This window comes from Triticum aestivum, chromosome 2B (genome assembly GCF_018294505.1).
Source record: "Triticum aestivum cultivar Chinese Spring chromosome 2B, IWGSC CS RefSeq v2.1, whole genome shotgun sequence".
Taxonomy (NCBI): domain Eukaryota; kingdom Viridiplantae; phylum Streptophyta; class Magnoliopsida; order Poales; family Poaceae; genus Triticum; species Triticum aestivum.
The window spans coordinates 61,406,091-61,428,241 of NC_057798.1; the positions used below are offsets into that span (position 1 = coordinate 61,406,091).

General features: G+C 46.5%; 1 protein-coding gene across 1 annotated transcript; it reads right to left on the minus strand.

The window, feature by feature from the left end:
* Positions 1 to 8,919: 8,919 nt before the first annotated feature.
* On the minus strand, positions 8,920 to 11,203 carry LOC123040441 (early nodulin-75). Its single transcript, XM_044463281.1, has 2 exons — positions 10,859 to 11,203; positions 8,920 to 10,745 (listed from the first exon to the last, which is right to left on the minus strand). The coding sequence occupies exons 1-2, from the start codon at positions 10,968 to 10,970 to the stop codon at positions 9,088 to 9,090; spliced, it is 1,770 nt and encodes a 589-aa protein (XP_044319216.1). The 5' UTR covers positions 10,971 to 11,203; the 3' UTR covers positions 8,920 to 9,087.
* Between the last annotated feature and the right edge of the window lie 10,948 nt (positions 11,204 to 22,151).

The window sequence follows — 22,151 nt, forward strand, 5'->3', positions numbered from 1 at the left end:
CTATCAGCTAGAGTCGATCGGTCGACCGAAAAAGACAGAAAGGCTAACCACCAACAGTTAGTCACAGTTCAAAAAAAAGAGTGTTCTTCAGACCGTAATCGCCTGCCAGCAGTCGACCACAGTCTCGGGGACTACACCCAGTGGGTGCACTCAGCATGCCCCCACCGGTTTACGATTCCAATCGACCATATCGAGAAAAAGTTCAAGGCATTAAGACTATGGTCGACTGCCAGCGGTCCACCATAGCCTTGGGGACTACACCCAGTGGGTGCACTCAGTGTGCCCCCACCAATCCAGATATTCAAGTGACACACCCAGTGGGCGTACGACAGATACTAAGATTTTCAGAAAGAAAAGTTTTCAGGTATCATATCCTAACAGAATAGGCGGTGATCGACCAACCTGAACATTGCTCTGAAGGGCTGAACTGGCGTCATAAGCCGCTTGACTGGCGTCTCGGATTGCCTTCACTTGCTCCATCATAACCCCTGCCTGGCGTATGGCTTCTCTAGCAGCGCTTGCTTGGTCTTCTGGGACGTGGTGGGTAGAGAAAAGTGAAGGCTGATCAGCACTCGACGATGAAGGGCGAGCACTCGTCAGCGGCACCGCAAAGGATACGGTAGGCCGAGTGACGTTGTCCCCCTCCGCAACCAACGTCTCAGGTGCTGATACGACCTGAGTCGTCTTGTCAGCAGACGCTCTCCTATTCCTCCTCTGCCTCAGTGGTTCCTCGTCATCATCATCAGGAAGATCAATGACGATACTAGGTGGAGCTACAGAAAAGATTCGGAGTTAAAAATGAAGATCCCGTCGACTGAAAACGAAACTACAAAGGTCATACCAGGGTTGGAAGTAACAGCATCCTCCATCTCTTGATCTTCAGGTTTGGTCGAGGTCTCAGAAGTCGCAACACTGCAGTTCCAGAAATCAGTCAGTCAACGAACAAATCGACCAAGAGTAAATTCATGAGAAACAAGAAGACGCAAGTTACGTCATTACCCAGAAATAGTGGGAATCGCCATCTTCATCTTCGGCAAGGCCTTCGTCGGCTTTGACAACGCCACTCGAGATTGCTTCGGCGCTTTCTCAGTCGGTGCCGGAGAGGTCGCCCGAGGACGCTTGGTCGACTGTACGACAGGCGCAGTCCCCTTGCCACGTTCGACTGCAGGGTCATGGACAAGCTTGGATCTCTTCTCAGAACGGGGAGGCGCGACTTCCTCCTCCTCCTCTTCCTCATCGGAATCACCATCTTCATCACCCTCATCGCCATCCGATTCCCACTCCTCTTGACTTTCACCTCCACTTCCTTCCTCCTCCTCAGTCGGTGCCTGCGCACCATTGGGCATCGAGTACAACTCGGTGGTGGCCTGACAAACAACAAGACAAGACAAAGGTTAATCGACCGATTGACAATGAAACAATGTGAATTAAACAGGAGCACCACCGCGAGTAAATGGTCATACCGTGTCTAGCTGATAAGACTGGTCGAGTGGTGGGATCCTCCTAGCCCCACGAGGGTTATCTTTGTTCCCCGTGATGGCAGTCATCCACCTCTCCAGTGTGGCGTCGCCTACCTCCTCTGGGTGGACCCGAGTGGTGTCCTTGGTACCAGAGTACAACCACATCGGGTGGCCTCGGTACTGGAGCGGTTGAATGCGCCATCGAAGAAACACCTCCAAAAGATCCATGCCAGTGACACCGTCGCGAATGAGCTGAACCACACCCTCCATCAATATTTTAACCTGAGCCTTTTCTTCTGGAAGTTCCTTCAGGGAAGATGGCTTGTTCACTCGGTCCATGGAGAACGGTGGGAGACCAGTCGACTGCCCCGACGTCACCTCGTATTGGCAGTAGAACCAGGTCGACTTCCACCCTCTAACCGACTCGGGAAGGGTCATGGCTGGAAAGGCACTCTTACTCCTCATTTGGATCCCGAGCCCCCCACACATCTGGATAACCTTGGTCCTTTCATCATCCGGACTCGCCTTTTTCACCGTCTGAGAGTGACAAGTGAATATGTGCTTAAAGAGACCCCAGTGCGGCCGACAACCCAGGAAGTGGATTTCGCACAAAGACACGAAAGCGGCGAGGTAGGCAACGGAATTGGGAGTGAAATGGTGGAGTTGTGCCCCAAAGAAGTTTAGAAACCCTCGGAAGAAAAGATTCGGTGGCAGAGAGAACCCGCGATCTACATGAGTGGCTAAGAGAACGCACTCACCCTCCAGCGGCTGCGGTTGCCACTCGGTCCCCGGAAGTCTTGCTGACCCATGGGGGATCAGTCCCTCATTGGCCAGATCATTGAGATCCTTCTGGGTGATGGTCGAGCGGATCCAATCTCCTTGGACCCAACCTTGCGGCAGGCGGGACCGCGATGAAGATCCACCCCGACTGGGCGCTCTCCCCTTTGCTTTCGTTGTCACCGTAGCCTTCTTCGCTCGCTCCAAGGCCGCCGTCTTCTCCTTCACCATCGTCACCGGCGAGGCGTGTGAGGAGTGGATGGGCGGAGGAAAAAGCGGGCGCAGCAGGCGAGGTAGAGGAAAGTGGAGAGGGGAATGGAGACGCACTGTTCAGAAACCCTCGTTTGGCACCTTATATAAGGACACTTCCGAGTAGCTGACAGGTAGGCCCGGGCGATCGTGTCAAATCCCAAAACAGGCGCGCGCGTGATACGTGGCGAAAAAGTCAGCGCAGAAATCAAGGCGTCTTCACCTTATCCCATCCGAGTACCGCGGCCCTCTCCGCTTCACGCGCTTCCCAAAATTCGGATCCCACTAAATCCGCTAATAGCAGAGCAACCTGTCAGGCGACAGATTCCCGTCGCTCGGAAGTCCACCAAGTTCAAAAGTTCACTCGACAGAGGAAAAGAATGGATCAAGGCGACTGCAAGAAAAGTTGATGCCATCGCTAAAAAAGGTCATTGATCTAGAATGACATATACAGAACACGAAAAACAGGTCGGGAAAAATTATCAACTCCTTCCTCACTCAAACCTCGATCCATTCGGGGACTAATGATGAAGTCATGTACCTAGGGTAGGGTCATGGACCTGTCTAAGCTATCCTACCCAAGGTCATCTCTAGAAGAAACTACCTGTCAGTCGACCTAGAGGTGATCCACTCGACGGACTCTAGGACACTCGACGATGAAGATAACCACTCGACCATGGAGCTAACCACTCGACGGCCAGGAGATCTAAAGTCACTCTGCACGCAACGGTCTGTCATTAAGTAGCTTTTATGGTCTTTATAGCACTTTATGTGGGCGTTACCAGTAACCCCCTGTCTTAATGTACTTTAAACCCTGCATAACTGAGGGCCGGAGGGGTCTGGCGAACTCTATATAAGCCACCCCCCTCCTCAGTGTAAAGGGTTCGCACCCCTGTAACTCATACACTTATAATTCAGTCGACCGCCTCCGGGCTCCGAGACGTAGGGCTGTTACTTCCTCCGAGAAGGGCTTGAACTCGTAAATCTCTTGTGTATACAACTCCTCCATAGCTAAGATCTTGCCTCTCCATACCTACCCCCCATTCTACTGTCAGTCTTAGTACCACAACACATAGCACTCAAGTACTTAGAGAGCTTTAGGGCTAATCAAGATATGAACTTGATGAATTTCTCTAGGGTTGTTCAGAAGGAATGGCACATGACACCTGGTAGGATGAAGGTCCAGAGGGCAAGGAGAATGGCTATGAAAATAATTTATGGTGATGAAGAAGGGCTGTATAAGCTTCTCTGGAATTATTCACATTAGGTTAGGAGAAGCAACTCTGGCTCATCTTTCTACGTGTCCCTTGATAATGGAAGGTTCGGTAAGTTGTACATGTGCCTAGATGCATGCAAAAGAGGATTTCTAGAAGGTTGCAGACCTGTCATCTTTCTTGATCGTTGTCACATTAAGATTGGATACAGAGGTCAACTGCTTGCAGCTGTTGGTGTAGATCCAAATAACTGCAGTTTTCCAATTGCAATAGCTGTGGTTGAAGTTGAGGACACTCCTAACTGGGCATGGTTTCTTGACACACTTACAAGAGATCTAGGCATCATAAATACTAAACCTTGGACAATCATGTCACACAAACAAAAGGGGCTCATCAATGCAGTTGAAGAATTGTTCCCTGAGTCAGAACACAGATTTTGTGTTAGGCACATGTGGCAGAACTTTCAGCAGTCTTTCAAGGATGATATCTTGAAGAATCAATTGTGGAAGATAGCTAGGAGCAACACAGTGCAACTATATGAGCAGATCATGCAAGAAATGAAGATTCTTAATGAAGATGCCCACAACTGGTTGCATGAGTTAGAGCCTGAAACTTGGGTCAAAGCTTTCCAGAGTGACTTGCCAAAATGTGATATTTTGCTTAACAACATCTATGAAGTATTCAATAGGTAACACCATCTTCTTTGATCAACATTTGTGATGTACCTGTGATATAGTACTGCTTGCTGCAACCTAATGTGATCTACATGTTCAATGCATGTACATTTTGGAGGCTAGGGAGCTGCCAATCCTTACCATGGTTGATAGGATTTATAGGCAGCTCATGACAAGGCATTACAGCAAGCAGATGGAGTCAGACAAATGGCCAGGTGATATATGGCCAAAGATCAGGAAGAAGGTTGAGAAGGCAACAGAATTTGCAAACACCTGCTATGTGGAGGGATCAGGAGATGGTCTTTTTCTAGTAGGTGATAGAGGGCATGACTACATAGTGGACATGCACAAGAAAACATGCACCTGCAGAAGGATACAGAAAGGAGGGGTTCCATGTTCTCATGTCATTGCCTGCTGCAGGAATGACAGAATTGATCCTCTTACCATGGTTGACCCTTGCTACTCAAAGGAGATGTTCAAAAAGGCATATGAAACATTATATATCCTGCAAAGATAGGAGAGAGTGGGAGGACTTACATAGGCCCCCAATTGAGCCACCATTGTATCAGAAGCATGTGGGTAGGCCATGTACTACAAGGAGGCAAGCACCTGGAGAGGTTGATCATAGAAGGGGAGGGAAGAAAATAACAAGGCATGGTGTCATCATGCACTGTTCTTACTGTGGTGAGGCAGATCACAATAGGAAGGGCTGCAAATACTTGAAGGCTGGACTGCCACCACCAAGTGCTGCAAGTGTGCCCCCTCCTAAAGAAGGTGCTGGAAATGTGCTACCTCCAGAACAAGGTGACGCTGCACAAACAACTACATCAACTAAAGCATATCCAGTTTTAACACAGGTAACACTGTGTTCTTAGGCACTTGTATTCTCCCATGTTTTGGAAATTATGTAACACAAACTATTCCTGATGAGCAGAACCATGAAGAAGCTCCAGCTACATATGATAATATCATGGTGGACAACATGATTGCCCAGGTAATATAATTTCTAAATTTCATCATGGATAAGCAGTGCCTACTTCTATATGAATTGTATTGATCCCACAGTTGTCACTTGTGTATTTTTTTGCATATGCCAACACCTAGAGTTGTGGAACAGAGGCATCTACCTAGTTCTACTTTCCTCAGTGCTACACAAGTGTTGCTCAACCAGTCTGCTAGCCAAGGAAGCCAAGCAAGTTCCAGTACTATCAGGCCAGGTGAGTTGGCACAGAAGTTGGAGGCCATGAAGAAGCAGAGAGATAGAGAACTAGAGGAGAGGAAGCAGGCCATTCTACAATCTAGGAGAGAAGAGGAGTTGAGGAGAGCTGAAGAGGCAGCAAGAAGGAAACATGAAGTGGCACAGAAGAAAGCTGAACTTGCAGAAAGAAGAAGATTGGCTGCATTGCAAACAGCTGCCAAAAAGAAAGAAGAAGCAGAGCTAAACAAGAGAGTTCAAGCTGAGACCAGACAAATTATTCAAGATACAATGAAAACAATAGCTGCTAAGAAAAAGGCAAGGCTAGAAGCAGAGAAAAAGAGCTGCTACTGAGAAGGAGGAAGAGAAGAGACTATAGAGGGAAGCAGCTGCTGCTAAAAGAGAAGAAGAGAAGAGAATTGCTGCTGCAAAAAGAGAAGAGGAGAAGAAGCTTGCTATTGCCAAAAGAGAAGAGGAGAAGAAGCTTGCAGCTGCCAGAAGAGAAGATTTTAGCTGCTGCAAAAAGAGAGGATGAGAAGAAGCTTGTTGCTGCCAAAAGAGAAGCTGACAAAAGGCTTGCTGCTGCTCAAGAGAGGATGAAGGCTGCTGCACAAAAAGCAAGGGAGCAATCCATGGCTGCTGCAAAAAGAAAGTCAAGCTGCTTAGACAACCAATCTGATCTTCCAAGGAAGGCTCCCAAATCTTCTATGTTTGATATCTTTAGGTAGTTTGTAGTAGATGAAGTGTTTGGTACCTAGATGATCATTTTACCTGTGTTGTTGAAATGATCATCTATGGTAACAATTTGCTCATTTTGGTTATGTTGATGCATAGTGACTGCAACAATCTCCTGTAAGAAATAGGGCTACTTTGTTTTCTATCTGGATGATGGGGAAGACTTATTTCGTTATCATGTCAGTTTGGTTATCTAGTGTCAAGTTTTGATGCAACTGTACTTGTGGATGCAAATTGTCATGTCAGTTTGGCATTATACTTGTCAAGTTTTGATTCAATTGTACTGATGGATGCATATTTGGTCAGTTTGGCATGTCTGTCAAGTTTGCCATTTGTGTTGAATCACTGCCTTACATCAGACAAAACCAAAACAATGCCATAGCACCCAGAATGACAAAACCAAAACAATGCCAATTGTGTTGAATCACTGCCTTATCTAGTGATCATTTTGATCAATTTAGGCCAGCAATGCCTTTCAATAAGACAAAACAATGATCACACACCTAGAATGATATAAGAACAACATATTCATCATAGATAACACAGTGTTCACCATAGCATTGTCACTTCAAGTTTGACACCATTACATCAGACTAAACCAAAATAAACATGGTTCAACATAGCATTTTCCAGTGCTGACACCATTACATGACACATAACCTAAATTAATAGGACTGCCAACACATTAACTAGGACAGCCACCACTTCAGACTCCCAAAATGAACCTGGCATCACCAATGCATCTCATCATCTTCAACATCTTCACTTCTTCACCATGAATACCACCAATGCAGCAACGCCTAACATCACAACAACTACAAGTAACAACTTCATGAGCATCACCAGCTCTGTCCCAAGCTTCAGCAGTGCAGCAGCTTGCTGCCTGGTCAGGACATTGCCACTCTCTCTCTCTTCAGAAACTTCTTGGTCCAGCTTGTTGATCCATTCATGTAGGTAAGCTCTTGTGCTTTCAGAAGTTCCTCCCTGCGTTCCTCAGCCGCACCAATAGTATCCATAGCGGCATCGCCGACCAGATACTGGTTCTCAACGAGGTACTCCATGTACTCCAATTCCCAACGCCAGAACTCATAACTCACCTATCCCAAAACGACATGCCAAGGTCAAAAACTCCAACCTTTGGATCTATCCCCATGAAAAGCATATGAAATCGAAGCACTAACCCCATGATTTTGGCACTTGTAGAAGACCCAGCCGTCATGCTTCTTAGTGGTGGAGATGTACATGTGCACCTTCTTCTCCTTGTAGCCTCCACAGCGGATCAGCAGCAGCGCCAACGCCCGCCGGCGGATAGCAGAGGAGGACGAGCTTGCGACAGACATGACCGCCAGAGCTTGCGGGGGAAAGCAGCAGAGGAGGACGAGCTTGCGGCAGCCCGATTCGACAGCGGCGACGGTGGTGGCGGAGCAGAGCGACAGAAGTGGAGGGGGCGAGGGGGTTAAGGATTTGAGATGGGTGCTGCGGGTTAGGGATTTGAGAGAGAGAGAGAGAGAGATTGGGGATTTTGGTTCTTTTACAAAAAACCCTGCATGAATCATTGGCCAAATGAGGGAGCACTGCGTGGCGGTCAACAGTTGGTAAAACTAGGCATGTACGCACCGCATACGCGCTATAGTGACTGTATTTTCATGTCCCGTCGTATTCAGTGGCCGTGACAAGCGTATTTCAAAGTTGGGTGACCGTATCATGCTTTCGACGCAATTACAGTGACCGTGGGTGTATTTATCTCTTTTCCTTTCTTAAGAGAGAAAATTTGTTTGACATGATCCCAATTATCATCTGGTTTGATGATGTTTGGAGAGTTCCTAGTCTGCTTTTTTTCATAGCTTTCATATATATAGTCAATAAACTACTCCCTTCGTTCCTAAATATTTGTCTTTCTAGAGATTCAACAAGTGACTATATACAGAGCAAAATGAGTGAATCTACACTCTAAAATACGTCTATATACATCCGTATGTGGTAGTTATTTGAAATCTCTAAAAGGACAAATATTTAGGAATAGAGAGAGTATTTCACTAACTGGACGTACACCTTTTTAATTTGCTTCTACTAATTCTGAGTTGCCTATTTTCCACCATTAATCTAGGTAAGTTATCGCACATTAGCCATACAATTGATTCTTTAAAGTTCATTTTGAGGTAAATATTACTCCCTCCATTCCCAAATGTAAGATGTTCTAATTTTTTCTGATCAGATGTAGACACGTTTTAGTGTTTGTTTATTCATTTTAGCCTGTATATAGTCCATATTGACATATCCAAAACATCTGATATTTATGAATGAAGAGAGGAGAGCACTTTGCCAAAAAGAAGTTTTATGTTAAAACATCTTAAGATGTTGATTGTTGGATTAATCCGTAGAGAAGATAGCCAAGATAAATCATGCAACTTATAAATAGACACATTCCAATTTTGCCATGACACGAGAACGAAGGGGAAGCATAATAAACAATCAATGAGACATGTGAAAGGACTTTCTCACGGGCGCGCGCGAGATAGGCACGCCCACTGAGACATGACATATGTAATGTTTTATTTTGTGTGCGATCAATATTCTTCTTCATCCTCTCAAGCCTAAATCGTGGCTCAGCTCCTTTGCCAAGTTTCAAGTGGATGCCCCCCGCTACAAATCCTCTCCCAAATTTCCTTGTTTCATGGATTAAAGGAAAACAATTTGATACCAAGAAAAATCAAACAAAAATCAGTTCTATACAAGTATACAACATGGGTTACACAGTGGCGCGAACCGAACCACATCAATAATCAACCCCCGCCCTGTTGCCGCCGTCTCTTGGCCGCGAGCACTGCGAGAGCGAGCAAGATCACGGCAGGAGCAACCACCATGCCGAACGGGAACCTGCCACGCCGCCTGCGCCTCCGTCGTCCTTTCCCGCCACTGCGTCGCTTGCCCTTGCGGCCGCCCCGGTCGCCGTTCTCCTCACCATCAGTGCTACCATCCGATTCGTCGCTGCCATCAGATGATTTTGCCTCTGCTGGTGCACTAGGTGGCTCCTGGACTGGTGTTGGGGCCGCGGGTTGTGGCTCCTGCACGGGCGGCGGTTCCACGTGGCGTGGCTCCTCAACCGGTAGTGGCTCCTCCATGGGTGGCGGTTTCATGGGCGGGTCGACCGCTGCTGGAGGATCCTCGGCGGGTGGTGGCTCCTCAACTGGTGGTGGGTCCATCGGCGGCTCTTTGGCGGGTGGCTCCTCCATGGGTGGGTCGACCGGCACCGGAGGGTCCTCAGCAGGTGGTGGCTCCTCAACCAGTGGTGGGTCCACCGGTGGCTCCTCCATTGGTGGCGGTTCCACGGGCGGGTCCACCGGCGTCGGAGGATCCTCAGCGGGTGGTGGCTCTTCAACCGGTGGTGGGTCCATCGGCGGCTCCTCCATAGGTAGTGGTTCCATGGGTGGTGGCTCCTCAGCTGGTGGTGGGTCCACTGGCGGCTCCTCCATAGGTGGCGGTTCCACGGGTGGTGGCTCCTCAACCGGTGGTGGGTCCACCAGTGGCTCTTCGGTGGGTGGCGGTTCCACTGGTGGGTCGACCGGCTCCGGAGGCTCCTCGGTGGGCGGTGGCTCCTCAACCGATGGCTCTTCGGCGGGTGGGTCTACGGCAGGTGGTGGTTTGGGCTCCTCGATGACGTCGGGTGGTGTCTCGACCGGTGGCTGCCGGGGCTCCGGCTCGAACTCTACGTCGCACGGGATGTCGACCGCCGGCTCTTCCACGTCGTCAGCCGGTAGGTCGGACCCGAGCACTTCGATCGGCGTCTCCACCGGCAGCTCAGTGCACACCGGGACGTCGAACACGACGTCACACTCGATGTCGAGCACCGGAGGCTCTTCCTCCTCCTCGACCTCCACCGGCGTCTCCACCGCCACGTCCGTGATTATGGGATCTGGCCCATGAATCTCCACGAGCGTCTCCACGGGCACGTCCTCCTGTACCTCCACGGGCGTCTCCACCGGCAAGTCTCGAGGCGGCTCGGGCTCGGACCCCGACGAATCGCCGTCGACGTCGACCCACTCCTCCTGCTCCAGCTCGAGGCTAGCCGACGACCACCCGTCGTCGAGCTCCACCTCCGTCCCGTCCGACGACGCGCACTCGTAGTCCGTGCTCTCGACGTCGACGCGTGCCTCGTCGTCCGGCGGGGAGGCCTGCAGCTGCCGCAGCTTGGGCATGATGATGACGAGCAGCTCGTCGTCCTCCTCGAACCCGACGGAGACCCGGCCCACGTCGGCGCCGGCCGGCACGTCGAACACTCGGCGGAAACCCTCCACCGCCCGCCGGTGCGCCACCCGCAGCCGCGTCCCGGCACGCTCTGCCTCCACGGCGAGCCCGGCACCGTCCTTCCGCGCGCCCACGTCGACGCGGATCTCCCTGCCGCCGTCGCCGACGCGGACCTCGATCGCATCCTTGTCATACCCTGCACGCACGCAAGAACGTCACCACCAACTCACCCGTGCCCGCATCAATGGCACACCAAACAGGCAAACACGGTCGGTGCAGTGCAACGGCGAGGATGCATGCTTGGCTTACCTGGGAGGTGGGCGAGGACGAGGAAGGCGTCGTCGGTCTCGGTGGTGGTGAAGGCGAAGTCCTCGCCGGCGACGGCCAGGCGGGTCTCTTGCAGGGCGAGGTCGAGGTCCATGGCCTGGCTCGTAGCGTGTGTGCATCATCTGCAGTGGGAAGCTGGTTTCGTGTCGACCCAATAAACGTCGCGGCGCTCTGTACGTCAAATCCTAAGTGCACACTGCGCGCGTGTGCACGGACGCCGGACATGACAGGTAACTTAGGATTGGACGTAGGGTCCGATGCTTGGGATGCACGTATGTGTTGTTCCTTGGCGACTTGGGTTTGCCGGAGATGCTTGTGCTTTGGCCCACTGACAAGGGAAACGAAGGACAACGCACTTGAGAAAGAGAAGTTCGTTCCCTTCTTTCTCTTCTGATTCTATTCTTCTAGAACTACTTGGAGAACACGGCTCTGGCTTTTTTTCTTTTAGAAGATCAACTCACTATGTTTTTTTTGCAAGATCAAAAGGTTTTATTCCATTATGGTAGAGCTACAATCTTTGGGCAAGAGATACCCAATACATGGGGACCCTTTGCCGAGCCACGCAGCCGTAGCTCGCTCAGAGCGACTATAGCTTGCCAGGCAATCTGCAACACTATTCGGTGACCTATGAAGTTTCTGCGGAACAAAAACCCTATCTATCATTAGAGCATTAATTTCAGCCAGCAACTGACCATACACCAAACGATCTAAACTAGATTATGAAAGACAAGATAAAGCAGTCGGAGAATCTGATTGAACCAACACCGGAAGCTCTGTATGATGTGTAGCAAGCGCCATACCAATCATCAGCGCATGTATGAGTTCACTGCAATGAAATATATACCGATAAGCTGCAAAGATGACCGAGCCGTCATATCTCCGAAGGATCATCCCCACCGCCGCAGTGCCATCCTCCTCCAGAAATGAACCATCCATGGACAAGGCCAACATATTATTCGGAGGTGCCGACCACTGTAATACTTGGAGAGAACAATGACGCTTTGGTCTTTCCCATACATCTTGGACTATCATTTTCCCCTTCAACATTTCTTCCGTTGTGAACTTCTGAGCATCTAAGATTGTCCTCATGTAGCTTTCTAGAAATTCCGCTGAGACCTGGACTGGGGCGGCCTCCTTTCCATGTGTGATGTGTGATATCAGCTCACTATATTAACTAATCAAAATGTTCAAAGGGCTACAAAGGCCATCCGGGGTTCACCAAACCAAACCAAACAATTACGCAAAAATTCTCATAGATAGATGAAGCACTAGCTAGAAGATCCGCTCACTATTTTTCTTTTTATTAGTTAACTTATGAGTATCCATATAACCTTTTCATCCATGATGGATAGCCACCGACTGAATTTAAAATAAGCAAAGCATCCGAAAATAGGAATGTAAACTCACAAGCAGCCATTAAGAAAACTACACACAATACACTGCTTAAGAAACCATAATTCTACACACTGGAACAGAATTATTCATTCATGGAGCTGAAGGGGCGGGGGGGGGGGGGGGGGGGGGGGGGGGTCGTGGATTTGTCACGGTGGATGCCCTAGAGAAAGGACTTAGGTGCGGAGCCATCGCAACTAGGTTAGCTTGATGGGGTTGAACGGGAGAAAGGACACAAGAAGTTTACCCAGGTTTGGCCCCTCACCGTGGAGGTAAAAGCCTACTTCCTGCTTATAGTTGTATTGCTTGAGTTTCGATTACAAGGAAGCGAATATGCTTGACCTAGTTCTCGATTGCTTGTTTTCTTGAGTTAACCCACCGCCGGGTCTCACCTTTATATACACAGGTTGGGACCTGGCAGCTTACAGAGTCCAGACCGGCTCACACAACGTGATCGGCTCGATTTCTAACTACTCACGCCTTACGTATCAAGTCTTCCTTCGGCAGTTCACAGGCCCTGGCCTTGGGCCTTCACCAGGCCTACCTCTAAGAGTCGCCGTGTTCATACTTCTTCTTGGGCCTCCTTGGACTTTCTTCATATTAAACCGCCATCGGTGTGACCCGGCCCCTCCTGGGCGGGTCATACCTCGGAGTTATATCCCCAACATTAGGCCCCATGTTGATTTGAACTTGTTCACATCAATTTTCACTTTTTAACTTTGATAGATGCACCCGTGTCGAATCTTCATTAGACCTATGTAACCAGCCATGATGTCACATAAACCAAATCATTGTAAGCCGGCATGACGTCATGTGCATTAATTTCGCACAAGGTCCAGAACATCTCAACGGATCCTTATCTTAATAGACTTCCCGAAAATCGAGGCGTCCATATTGTTAACATAATCATTTTGCCTCGATTTCAGTGCATGCCATCTCATCACTTCCTTATAAATAGGGATAGGAGGCCCCGTTTTCACTTTTTACCCTTGCCTCTGCATCTTCTTCTTCCTTCTCACGACTCCGCTGTGAACCGAGCTCCGCCGCCGCCGTCCTCCTCCAACGGCGTCAACTCCAGGCGCTGCATCAACCTGAGAAAACCAGAAAACGGCGGTGCTCCTCCGCTGTTCGTCAGCATCAGTAAGTACTCATCTCCCCTCATACCAAATCTGCTTTAGGGTTCCGGCCATTCGTCGGTGTTCTTCACCGTTCATCGTAGTTCCCTTCTAGAATGCTTAGTTTGATCTGAAAATGGTACTGAGGTTGCACGGCAGTGGTTTAGCATCGTCTTCCAACCGCGGATGCCCCCCTCTGTCCAAGATTCAATCTTAGCTTGCGAGTTCTTCCACTGCCGTAGCATCAGGTTTAAGAATTATTCTTATTTTCTGAACTGCTGTAGATCCAAAGTCATAAGTAGAACTTATAAAATCTGTTTATCCAGCACTTAGTGAAACTTTACTCCACTCCAGATCTGTAGATAATCGCTCCGTCACTGCCGTGGGGGCGGCTTAACTGAGATCTTGTAACCCGCCAAATGCATGTCGGCTTACCTCTGAACCTTTTAAACCACCAATACTTCTCTAAAGCTAAAATTACCATTATGAATTTAACCCGCCAATATTTCCTTCTTAGGCCTTACGTGACAAAAATGATTAAGACCGTCACCTCGTGCAACTGGGTTCCTTCCATTGTCACAGAACAAACTCTTAATGAGTATGTTCAGACAGGTGTATTGGCAGCAAAGAATGTCATCCACTGGAGGGTTCTAGGCCTAGAAGAAGCTAGACCTCAACCAAAGGAAGGCAAAGTTATAGTTTTTGATGATCATATAAACCGGGGCTTCTCACCGCCCGGGTCAAATTCTTCCATGATGTACTGAACTTCTTTCACCTCCACCCTCAAGACATCGGACCCAATTCCGTTTTCAACATCTGCAACTTCCAAGTCTTTTGTGAAGTATATCTTCAAGAAGAACCCAATGTTGAACTTTTCAGAGAGTATTACTTGAACCGTCAGACTGAATTCACAGATGGACCCAGCTTAGAGCTTGGTGGAATCTCAATCCAACGACAAAGAGATGCTATCTTCCCGTCTGCCGCACTTCCCAGTCACCCTAAAGACTGGAACCAGACCTTGTTTTACTACCAAGACACGTCTCCATCTGATGAAATCCTCTGTCGGGTTTTGATGTCTACTATGCAACTTTATTCTTCTAGACACGTGGTGGGCCTCCAAGCACAGAGTTTTGTAGGACAGTAGCAATTTTCCCTCAAGTGGATGACATAAGGTTTATCAATCTGCGGGAGGCGTAGGATGAAGATACTCTCTCTCAAGCAACCCTGCAATCAAATACAAGAAATCTCTTGTGTCCCCAACATACACAATACAATGGCAAATTGTATAGGTGCACTAGTTCGGCGAAGAGATGGTGATAAAAGTGTAGTATGGATAGTAGATATGAGTTTTTGTAGTGCGAACAATAAAAACAGCAAGGTAGTAAATAGTAAAGCGGAGCACAAACGATATTGCAATGATGGAAAATGAGGCCTAGGATGCATACTTTCACTAGTGTAATCTCTCAATAATGCTAACATAGTTGGATCATATGATTATCCCTCAAAGTGCAATAAAGAATCACTCCCAAGTTCCTATTAGCGGAGAACAAAAGATAGAAATTGTTTGTAGGGTACGAAACCACCTCAAAGCTATTCTTTCCGATCAATCTATCCTACAGTTCGTACTAAAATAACAGCAAGCTATTCTTTCCGATTGATTTAATCAAGAGTTCGTACTAAAATAACACCATATGATACATATCAACCAACTCTAATGTCACCTAGATACTCCAATATCACCACGAGTACCCGTGAGTTAATTATACGATATGTATCAAATAATTTCAGATTCATAATACTCAATCCACACAAAGAACTAGAAGGAGACCCCAAAGTTTCTATCGGAGAAAAGATAACAAAAACGTGCATCAACCCCTATGCATAGATTATCCCAAAGCCACCTCGGGATTCCGCAAGTTGAGTGCCATAACATATATCAAGTGAATCAAAATAATACCCCATTGTCACCACGGGTATTCATATGCAAGACATATATCATGTGTTCTCAGATCTGAACATTCAATCCGACAAGACAAAACTTCAAAGGATAAAGACTCAATTCATCACAACAAGTGTAGAGAGGCGAGAAACATCATATGATCCATCTATGTTAACAAAGCCCATGATACATCAAGATCGTGACATCTCAAGATCGCACGAGAGAGATATTAAACACATAGCTACTGGTGCAAACCCTCATCCCCAAAGGTGGACTACTCCCTCCTCATCGTGGTGGCCACTGGGATGATGAAGATGGCCACCGGTGATGATTTCCCCCTCCGGCAGGGTGCCGAAATGGGGTCCCGATTGGTTTTCGGTGGCTACAGAGGCTTGCGGCGGTGGAACTTGCGATCTAGGATCTCCCCGAGGGTTTTCGGAATATTTGAGAATTTATAGGGCGAAGAAGGGGTACGGGAGGCCACCGAGGTGGGCACAACCCACCAGGGCACGCCTGGGGGCCCAAGAACGCCCTGGTGGGTTGTGCCCCCCTCGGGGTACTCCCCAGGTGCTGCTCTGGCCCGATGGTTCTCTTCTGGTCCATAAAAAATCCACAAAAAGTTTCACGGTGTTTTGGATAACTTTCATTTCTGCACGAAAAACAACACCACGGTAGTTCTGCTGAAAACAGCGTCAGTCCGGGTTAGTTCCATGCAAATCATACCAAAACCATATAAAATTATTGTAAACATGGCATGAATACTCCATAAATTATAGATACGTTGGAGACATATCAGCATCCCCAAGCTTAATTCCTACTCGTCCTCGAGTAGGTAATGATAAAAGAAATAATTTATGAAGTGTGAATGCTAGCAAAGTGCACAAGTTTGATCAATGATAATTTCAATCACTTTTCCTAGCATCATAACAACAATTTTTTTCTTATAAAACTTCTCATGTTATAGTAGCAACCAATTCACATGTTAAGGTTCAAACAATGAATTCTCTTGAAACTCAACAACATATGTTCTCAGTCACCAAGCAATTGCAATTCAACTCATTCAACAGAGTCTAAGTAAGAGCTCCACATACTCAACCATCATATAATCTTCTATGATTGCTAACACTCACCGCGTACACATGAGCAAAATGTTTCAACAGGACACATAGAAAGATAGGGGATTATAATTTTGCCTCCCAACATATTCACCTCAAAGGTGATGTCAACAATAATAACTCATACTACCCATATCCAACTGGATATATGTGCCTAGATCTTTCCTCACCACATGATGCTTGCCAAAGGATAAAAATAAAAAGGAATAGAGAGAAAAACTTTGACTCTTGCATGAAAGTAAATACATAAAAGTAAAAGATAGGCCCTTCGCAGAGGGAAGTAGAGGTTGCTATGCGCTTATCTGTTTGTATGCTCAACCCCTTAGTGCAAAAGAACGTCACGTTATATTGCCCCGTATGATAGCAACCTTTATTATGCAGTCTTTCGCTTTTATTCTTTGCCATCACAAGTTCGTACAACGCTCAATTTTCTCTTACACTAAATGATCTAACACTTTTAGAAGCAATTTTTATTGCCTTATTGCACCGATGACAACTTACTTGAAGGATCTTGCTCAATCCATAGTTAGGTATGGTGGACTCTCAAAACAAGATTTGGGTTTAAGGGTTTTTGGATGCACAAGTAGTATCTCTACTTGGTGCGAAATTTTTGGCTAGCAAAGATGGGGGGCAAGCATCACATGTTGAAGAATCTATGACAATATAACTTCTATGTGAATATGAACAAACATAAATCATTACGTTGTCTCCCTTGTCCAACGTCAACAATTTTGGCATATAATATTTTGATGAGGGCTCACAATCACAATTTTTTCTCCAAAATAGTGTATTTGCATGTGAAAGTTCTCTTCCTTATATTAATTATTCGTGAATTGCTCGTATGACCAATATTGTGATTGTCAAACTTCAAAAGATTTCACTTTCTAAACCCAATATGAAGCCACTACTAGGCATCATATGAACATGTAATTTCAACTCCATGATATTTAATTCGTTCAACAATTTACTCATAGGATATAAGTGAAGCACAAGAGTAAATGATAAGCTAGTCCAAAAAGATATAAGTGAAGATCAAGCGAGTAGTTATGTAAATGGGTAGCTATTTGAGGACTCTCTTTTATTTAAAACTTTCAGATCTAAGTATTTTATTAAAATAGCAAGCAAAACAAAACAAAATGACATTTCAAGAATAGCACAACTCATGTGAAGAAGCAAGAACTTAGGCTCAACCGATACTAACCGATAATTATTGAAGAAGAAATGTGGGATGCCTACCGGGGCATCCCAAGCTTAGATGCTTGAGACTTGTTTGAATATAGCTTCTGTGTCTCCTTAATTCCTCTTATATCACGGTTTCCCTAAATCTAAGTAAGTTTACATTAGCCCTACAATTGATCCTTGAAAGTTTACAACTTGAATTAGAAAGAAGATTTATGTTAGAACAACTTAAGATGAGATGGCTGGATCAATCCAAAGGTAGAGAAGATAGCCAAGATAAAGTATGCAACTTATAAATAGATACACTCGAATTTTCGAAGAGGAAAGCACAAACAATAAATGGGATACCATATATCTGATGTTTTATTTTTATGCAATCAATATTCTTTTTCGCCCCCCTCATACTTAAATCCTGGCTTTGCCCCTGGTCAAGTTGATGCCACCTTCTACAATTCCTCTTCCAAAGAATTCCGTGCCGCAAAATCAAACGATAAATCAGTTCTATATACAAATATACAATGCGGGGTACACGGTTACGTGAGCCAAGCCATGTCAATGCTCAAGCACCGCGCTGCTGCTGCCGTCTCTTGGCCACGGCCACGGCCACTGCGACACCGAGCAGGGCCACGACAGGAGCAACCAACATGCCCCACGGGAACCTCGCACGCCGCATGGGCCTCCGTCGTCCTCTCCCGCGACTGCGTCGCTTGCCCTTGCGGCTACCCTCCTCGCCGTTGTCCTCACCAGTGCTATTACTTGATTCGTCGCTGCCCTCGGATGGCTTTGCCTCTGTTGGTGCAATAGGTGGCTCCTCGACCAGTGTTGGGTCCACGGGATGTGGCTCCAGCACTGGTGGCAGTTCCACGTGGAGTGGCTCCTCAACGGGCGCCGGAGAATCCTTGGCAGGTGGTTTTGTAGCAGGCGTTGGCTTCTCAACCGATGGTGGGTCAACGGGTGACGGTTCCACAAGCGGGTTGACTGGCGGATATTCGGCAGGTGACTCCTCGATGGGTGATGGTGGGTCCACTAGCGGATATTCGGCAGGTGACTCCTCGATGGGTGGCGGTTCTACGAGTGGTTCGACCGGCGCTGAAGGCTCCTCGGCAGGTGGGTCCACCGGTTGCTCTTCGGTGGGTGGCTCCTCCATGGATGGCGGTTCCACGGGCGGGTCGGCCGGTGCCAGAGGCTCCTCAGCTGGTGGTGGCCCCTCAACCAGTGGCTTGGGCTCCTTGATGACATCGGGCGGCGTCTTGATTGGCGGGTGTCGGGGCTCCGGCTCGAGCTCGACATCACACGGGATGTCGACCGACGGGTCTGCCACGTCGTCAGCTTATGGGTCTCTTGCAGGGCGAGGTCGAGGTCCATTGCCTAGCTCGTCGTGTGTGTGCATCATCTGTGGGCTGTGGCAGGGCGAAATGCAAAGCTGGCTTGGTGTCGATTGAATAAACGTCGCGACTGTGTAAAATCCTAAGCGCGCGTGTGTGGACGGACGCTGGATTAGGACAGGTAATTTAGGATCTTTATATTGGGGCCGATGCTTGGGATGCACGTATGCGTTCCCTGGCGACATGGGTTTGCGGGAGATGCTTAGGTGCTTTTGTCGCGGTGACAAGGGCAACCAAGGACGATGCACTTGAGAAACAGAGTTCGTTCCTGCCCCTCTTTTCTCCTCTGATTCTATTCTTCTACAACTACTTGGAGAACACGACTCCAGCTTTTCTCCTTTTCGGATCAGCTCACTATGTTAACTACTCAAAATGTTCAAAGGATACAAACGCCATCCGGGGTTCAATTCAACAAACCAAACCAGACGACTAGGCGCAAATTCTCGTACTCCCTTCGTTTCTAAATATAAGACCTTTTTTAGAGTTTTTAATATGAACTACAAACAGAGTAAAATGAGTGAATCTAAACTCTAAAATGCATATATATACATCCGTATGTAGTCTTTATTGAAATCTCTAGAAGGATTTATATTTAGAAACGAGGAGAGTAGATAGTTGCTCCACCAATGGATTTTCTTTTTAGTGAACTTATGAATATACATATAAGTATATAACCTTTTTCATCAATGTGGATAGCCATCAATTGACTTTAAAAGAAGCAAAGCATCCAAAAATAGGAAAGCAGAAACTCCCAAACAACCATTAAGCAAACTGCACACAGAACACTACTTACGAAACAATAATTCTAGAGTTTTGGACATGATGCAGAAGGAGCCATCCAACGTGTTGGGGATATAACTACTGTGTATGAACCACCCAGGAAGGGCCGGGTTATACCACTGGCGATTATCCATGAAGGTGGCGGGTCATAGCAAGCCCGCTGACGGCCCAAGATCCAGAGGCGACTTAGGGCCCAAGAGGATGAACCGCCATATGAATAACTTGTATTGTAAGGCAGGTTTAGTTAGTCACCGAGCCGGACACGATGTCCATGAGCCGGCCGGGACTCTGTAAACCGCCGGGCGTCAACCTGTGTATATAAAGGGACGATCCGACGGCGAGTTGGGGCAGGAAAAGAAGAGATCGAGAACTAGGTTAAGCGTATTCACTCCCTGGTAATCGAAGCCCAAGCAATAATCATCCTACACTGGATTAGGCTGTTACCTCCACCGCGAGGGGCCGAACCAGTATAAACTCTCTGTGTCCCTTGTCCCGTTTAACCCCTTCAAGCTAACTACGTAGCGATGGCTCCACATCTAAGTCCTTATGCTAGGACATCTCACGTGACAATTCCACGACACAACGTTATTCACAAATTAATCCGGATGAGAAAGAGAGAGTATAGGGGGGAGGCATGCATGTGGTGGGATGTTGTAGTGTGATGTCCGGCTGAGAGAAGAGAGTGGAGAGATGGACCATGCATATGAAGAGAGAAAAGAGAAGGACCACATGAGTTTTTTTGTTGGTCACTTGCATGTTCGGACACTACCAAAGCTCCTCCAAGTTGGTTCCGGTTTGCGGAAAAATGGTTGTATGAACCACTCCACGAACGGATAGTGGTCCCCATTGGATTACAGAAAATGACAAAAGTGGTACGGACAGTACAATTCGAACATATACCAGAGGTTTGAGGGTCCCTAATATATTTAAATACAGTAGTTACCATTAGTAATAGCCACGTTCAGTTGGTCCTACATGCAACCATCAATAGCTGATACCAGCCCATTATGGCACCCCTCCCAGCGCACTCTATATAAGTCGGGATTTGGGTGTGAGTAGCTGGTTGAACTCTCTCATTTTGCAGCATACGCCAAGAGCAACAACACCACACAGGAGAAGGGTATTACCTTCACCGCCGAGGGCCCGAACCTGTATAATTCCTTAAGTGTATTCCCATCCGCACTGATTGGTAGATATGATTGCTTCTACATTCACACCGTCGTAGTATTGTGAGGATCATATCCACGACAGAAGCGATGAACTTTTTTCTGAAATTTGGAACATTTATTTAAAATTCATGAATATTTTTGAATAAGTAGACATTTCTTCAAATTCACAAATTTTTGTATATGCAAAAAAATCGATATAATGGAAATTTTATGAATTCTTAAACATTTTTATAAAAACCATGAACATTTTTTGAATATGTGAACATCATTTCAAAATCACGGACAATTGAACCCGTGCACATTTTCTATTTCATGAACATGTTTTTGAATTCACTAATATTTTATAAGTTCTTGATATTTGTTCCAGAATTATAATTTTTAAAATAGGACCTTTTAAGCAATCCTGTATTATTTTAAAAATGAAAAATAGAACATAAAAGAAAAAAGGAAAAATTAAAATGGAAAAAAGGGGGCGTCCCGGCCACACACATGGGCTGGACCAAAAATTCACAGGGGAAAGAGTGTGCAGGTTGGTGTACCGTCTTGCCCGTATCGGTTCCTATCGGCCCGACCCAACATTGTAGCTAGCATGAGCTTTTTTTCAGTGGTATTTTAGCCGGTTTTTCCACTGTCTGCAATATGATTTTCCTCGGGTTTTCTTCAGTTTTTCTCTATCTTTTTATAGGTTCTGTTTCCCTTTTCCTTTCTTTTTTTTCTTTCTTAGGTTTTCAACGGGTTTTTTTCTTCTTCTTTTTTGAACACATGTCTCCATTTTTCATAACCGTTGTACATTTTTTGTATATAACAGCACCATTTTTGCTGTACTCATTCAACATTTAGCAAATACACAATTAATATTTTTGCAAAATAATGTTTTGGTGTTCACTTTTTATACACATTGCAAAAAAAATTATGCATCTAAATTATTATTATTATTATATATATGTAACATTTTTAAATGTATGATTTCGCATTTTATTCAGATACTTGTTTTGTACATTTTTACGAATATGTGTTAAATACCTTTTCAAATACACGTTGTAAGATATATTTTTGCATGATACAATTTTTTTACTATGCCAGCATTTTTTTTACATTGGATAAAATGTTTTTCAAAAATGTCACAAATATTTTGTTTGAAACGTGTGAACACTTTTTCCTAATGTAACACACATTTTTTTGTATGGGGCGAAACATTTTT

Excerpts from the sequence above, each read along its gene's own strand:
- LOC123040441 (XM_044463281.1), bottom strand. The coding sequence starts at position 10,970 with ATGGACCTCGACCTCGCCCTGCAAGAGACCCGCCTGGCCGTCGCCGGC. Across the intron at positions 10,746-10,858 it reads CGTCCTCGCCCACCTCCCAG|GGTATGACAAGGATGCGATC; the intron begins GTAAGCCAAGCA and ends GCGTGCGTGCAG.